Below are 4,837 nucleotides of genomic sequence, written 5' to 3' on the forward strand. Positions count from 1 at the left end.
GATATGAAAATAGAAATGAGACAAAGCGAGTGAGACACATATTACTAAGCTTCCATGGACCTCCTTCTCTCTGACACTGCACTGTACTACATAACTGTCATAGCTAGGCTAGCTACCTTTCGTTTCCTCTGACGGATTCGCTCTTCTGTGCGATGAAGTTCAGCCTGCAATTCTTTAAGTTCCACAGATTTTTTGTCAAGTTGAGACTTTATTTCTTTAATACGCTCATCACAATCCAATTTCTTTTGCAATTCTTCATGCATTCGCTCCTTTTTTAGGCGACTGTACAGTCCCAATGGGAAGTGTCGCTTTGAATGTACCCTAAAAGACAGTGAAAAGACCATTGCTTTTTTGCAGTGAAACGGGGACAAGGTGCAGAGGAAAAAGACAGATAACTCGAAGAGATGTGGAACTAAAATGGTATGGTTTTTGATTTGCATATAAATTTCGAGAAACAAACCTTGGGAACTCTTGGGGAACGTCAACTAAGGTGCATTCGGCTCCAATCATGCCCTAATTTTCGCCGCTTCTGCAACAAATATGGCTTCATGACACACCATTGGAAAGCTTGTGATCCGAAGAAACTGAAAATGCCCGCCTTCTCTATGTAGAAAAGACCCAGTCCCCCCAAAAACCCATTTTCTTGGCCTCTTTTAAACGGCTGGCACAAAGGCAGAAAACCCATAGGTCTTTGCGCGTTTGTTAGTGGCCATCTCAACAATTCAAGCCCACGTTCTTGTGAAACATTTGAGGGGTTGGCTGGCCCCAACGTGTTCTTACTTGGCAGTTGCTCTACATGTAAATTTTGAAGATCATTCCTTAAGTTTCACCACAATCATCAAACAGATTTTAGCATCAGATTCTCTAGTTTTATCCTTTTTCTCACACATTCAATTACTGACTTCCTGAAAAAATTAGAAGTTGTTTTGTATCAGGAAGATGTTTAATTGTTAAACAGAGTTTTTCTATACACTATACTAGAAATTAAGCAACACCTCCATCACTCGGGAATCTTGAGCCCTTGGCATATTATCAGGCATTTTGATTTGATGGCATTGTAACTGAAGGTAAATCTGAGTGACTCCAGCTTGAACACAGACGGTCCTCTGACACCAGCCATGAAATCTCAGACAGCAACCCGGTTATGGTTCCTGTAAACAGCCTTACAGTCACAATACAGAGAGCTGCTGAACTGTATTCAGCCTGTATTCAACAAAATTGACTACTGTAATTGTGTGCAATGACCTGATAGATTGTATGGAGCATGACCTGGGATTGGTTGATCATCACGGCTATGTGGGCCTCAGGAAGCGCGAAAGTGGCACAAGCACCAAGTGGAGCGCACTAGACTCTCCACCCAGCTTGGGGTCACATGACTGGCATCATTTGGCCATCTATCCTTACTCGATATTTGTTTTATGAAACAGGTGCTATGAAGAGAGGTGTTGCTTTCCCACTGACCTTAATATCCAACTTTTACTACTGTCAATATTTGTGAGTCCATTCATCTATTGATGTACACACTCTTCACGTGTTATCAGGGCAAACTTAAATGCTGTCATTGGGGAGCTGTGCCCTTTCGCAATTCAGTCCTAATACTGCAAGTAAAGGGTGATTAGCACTGCCAATTACTATTATTTTATTCCTAACTACAATCAATGCGAGTCTGTTCACTTATTGATGTACACACACTTCACGTGTTATCCAGGCAAACTTTACTGTCATTCGTGATGCTTACGGTGTGTTTTGTCCAATCTGTGACGATCAGATTATGTATTGTTTTGTCAAGTTTTGCTGGGTGGTTTTATCAAGAGATGCAGTTATCACCCGGCTGATCATTATCAAAGTCCATGCACATTGACACTATGTCGCTAGTAGCAGTCACTTGTGATATCACAGCAAACTTCTGAATTAATGCACAAAATTTGTTGCTTTGAAAACCAAACCCATCTTTCAAGAGAATTTGCAGGAACGGTGAAGTTTGTAAAACTCTTGCCTGCCATCAATATGCCTGCATGGCTTTGATTCCCATAAAGTCAACAAGCCTTGTGTTTTCTAATCAAGAGTTTGGCTTACATCATAGTTTCGCCCTGTGTTACGATTTTTCTTTCCACATTGGTTTGTCCTGCCCTTGTGAGATGCGGCTCATTCAATGTCAAGATTGGAGGAGTGTTAGCTGTAGCATCTCGGAGATCATGGGCGGGAATCCCACCGGGGACCTGAAATTTTTTTCAGGATTCTTACTTGGCAGTTGTTTAACATGTAACTTTGAAGATCATTCCTTAATTTTCACCACAATCATCAAACACCTTTTAGCATCAGATTGTCTAGTTTTATCCTTTTTTTCACACATTCACCTACTTACTTTTATGAAACAGGTGCTATGAAGAGAGGTGTTGCTTTCCCACTGACCTTAATGTCCAATTTTTACTACAATCGTTGTTAGTCTATTCATCGGTTGATGTACACATTCGTGATGCTTGGAGTGTGTTTTGTCGAATATGTGGTGATCAGGTTATGTACTGTTTTTTCAAGCTGTGCTGGGTGGTTTCATCAAGAGGTGCAATTATCACCAAGCTGATCATTAACAAAGTTCCGGCCTGCACATTGACATTATGTCTCTAGTAGAAGTCGCTTGTAATATAATATAGGAAACTGGCAATTAATGCACAAAGTTTGTTCCTTTGAAAACCAAATCCATCCTTCAAGATAATTTGCAGGAACGTTGAAGTTTGTACTGTAAGACTCTGGCCTGCCACCAATGTGCTTGGCTTTCATTCCCATAAACTCAACAAGCCTTGTGTTTTTGTCCTGCTATTGCAAGATACAGCTCCGTCAATGTCAATATTGGAGTAGTGTTAGGTAGCTGTAGCCTCTCCGAGATTATGGTTGGGAATCCAACAGGGGGCCTGAATTTTTTTTTTTTTTTTTTTCAGGCTTCTTACTTGGCATTTGCTCAATATGTAACTTTGACGATCATTCCTTAATTTTCACCATAATCATCAAACAGATTTTAGCATCAGATTGTCTAAGTTTACCCTTTTTCTTACTCACTCGCTTACTCGCTTCATGAAAGATTTTGGAAGTTGTTTTCTTATCGGGAAGATGTTTGGTTGTTAAACACCTCCATCACTCGGGAATCTTAAGCCCTTGGTATGATATCAGGTGTTTTGATTTAGTGGCATTGTAACTGAAGCTAAATCTGAGTGACCCCAGCTTGAACACAGACCGTCCTCTGACACCAGCCATGAAATCTCAGACAGCGACGCGGTTATGGTTCCTGTAAACATCCTAACAGTCACAATACAGAGATCTGCTGAACTGAATTCAGCCTGTATTCAACAAAGTTGACTACTTTGTGTGATTGTATGGAGTATGACCTGGGATTGGTTGGTGACGGGTATGTGGGCTTCGGGGAAGCACGAAAGTGAGACAAGCACCAAGTGGAGTGGGCTAAACTCTCCACCCACCTTGGGATCACGTGACTGGCATCATTTGGCCTCACTTGATATTTGTTTTATGAAACTGGTGGTATGAAGAGAGGTTTTGCTTTCACACTGACCTTAATATCCAACTTTAAAGTCAGGGGTCTCTGGCATCTCCCACAACAAGCCACAGGAACATGACTCAAATTTTTTTCCCTAACTTTGGCAGTTTTTTCACGCTGTTTTATGTCATATAACTATAACTAAACGCTGACTGAAGGTTTCACATAATACTCCTCTCCTTAATAGAGGTAACTGTTAATTAAATTTGATTTGATAGGCATTTCTACATATCTCTGTGATAATTACAAACTAAAGGGTACACTGACTCAAAGAGTATTTCTTTTCCATAATTAATTCTGTTACTGATGTGCACACAAGTCACTAATGTTATCGTGATGTGATTCTTTTATTTGATGAACACATGTTTCGCATGTTGTCCATACAAACGTTTTGGCTGATAGTGATGCCTGTAGTGTGTAGTACCGCTCGGTAATGATCAGATTATGTACCGTATTGGCAATTTTTGATGTGTGGTTTCAACAAGAGATCTAGTTACATGTATCACCAGGCTGATCATTATCAAAGTCCATGCTCATTTACGCTGTGTTGCTAATAGCAGTCGCTTATAATATCACTGAAAAGTGGCAATTGCTGCACAGTCAAAGTTTGTTGCTTTTAAAACCAAACCCATCTTTTCCAGAAAATTTGCAGGAATGGTGCAGTTTGTAAAATTCTTGCCTGCTACCAATTTGCTTGGGTTTGATTCCCATAGAGTCAAAGAGTGTGTTGTTTTTCAATCAAGGAGTTTGGCTGACATTCTAATTTCTGCCCGCATTTCCAAGTTTATCATTTCCACATTGGTTTGTCCTGCTCTTAAGGGATACGGCTTCTTCAATGTCAATATTGGAGTTGTATGGTTCTTAACTAGTATCTGAGAGGTCATGGATGTGAATCCCACTGAGTGGCCTAATTTTTTTTTCAGGCTTCTCACATGGCAGTTTCTCAACATGTAACTGATCCATAAACATCTCATCAGGCATTGTAATAATTGTACGGGAGCATTGTATGGGATGAGTCCTTTTGAATCTGTTTGAGTAAAATGCTCAAATTTTGTTCTTTTTAAAACCGAACCCATGTTTCAAAAAAATTGCAGGAACGGCTTAGTTTGTGAAACTCTTTCCTGCTACCAATGTGCTTTGGTTTGACTCCCATAAAGTCAAAGAGCGTGTTGTTTTTCAATCAAGGAGTTTGGCTGACGTCTTAAGTTCTGCCTGAATTATCAACTTCATTTCAACACTCGTTTGTCCTGCTCTTAAGATATATGGCTCCTTTAAATTCAATATTGGAGG

General features: G+C 40.1%; 1 protein-coding gene across 1 annotated transcript in view; it reads left to right on the forward strand.

The window, feature by feature from the left end:
• Nucleotides 1-362: 362 nt before the first annotated feature.
• LOC138057956 (uncharacterized) overlaps nt 363-4,837 on the forward strand; it is a 30,879-nt gene continuing 26,404 nt past the window's right edge. The window contains exon 1 of the mRNA XM_068903861.1: nt 363-420. Within this exon, the coding sequence (XP_068759962.1) occupies nt 418-420 (3 nt within the window). The 5' untranslated portion in view covers nt 363-417. The remainder of the gene's footprint in view (nt 421-4,837) is intronic.

Source organism: Montipora capricornis, chromosome 7, assembly GCF_036669925.1.
Source record: "Montipora capricornis isolate CH-2021 chromosome 7, ASM3666992v2, whole genome shotgun sequence".
Taxonomy (NCBI): Eukaryota; Metazoa; Cnidaria; class Anthozoa; order Scleractinia; family Acroporidae; genus Montipora; species Montipora capricornis.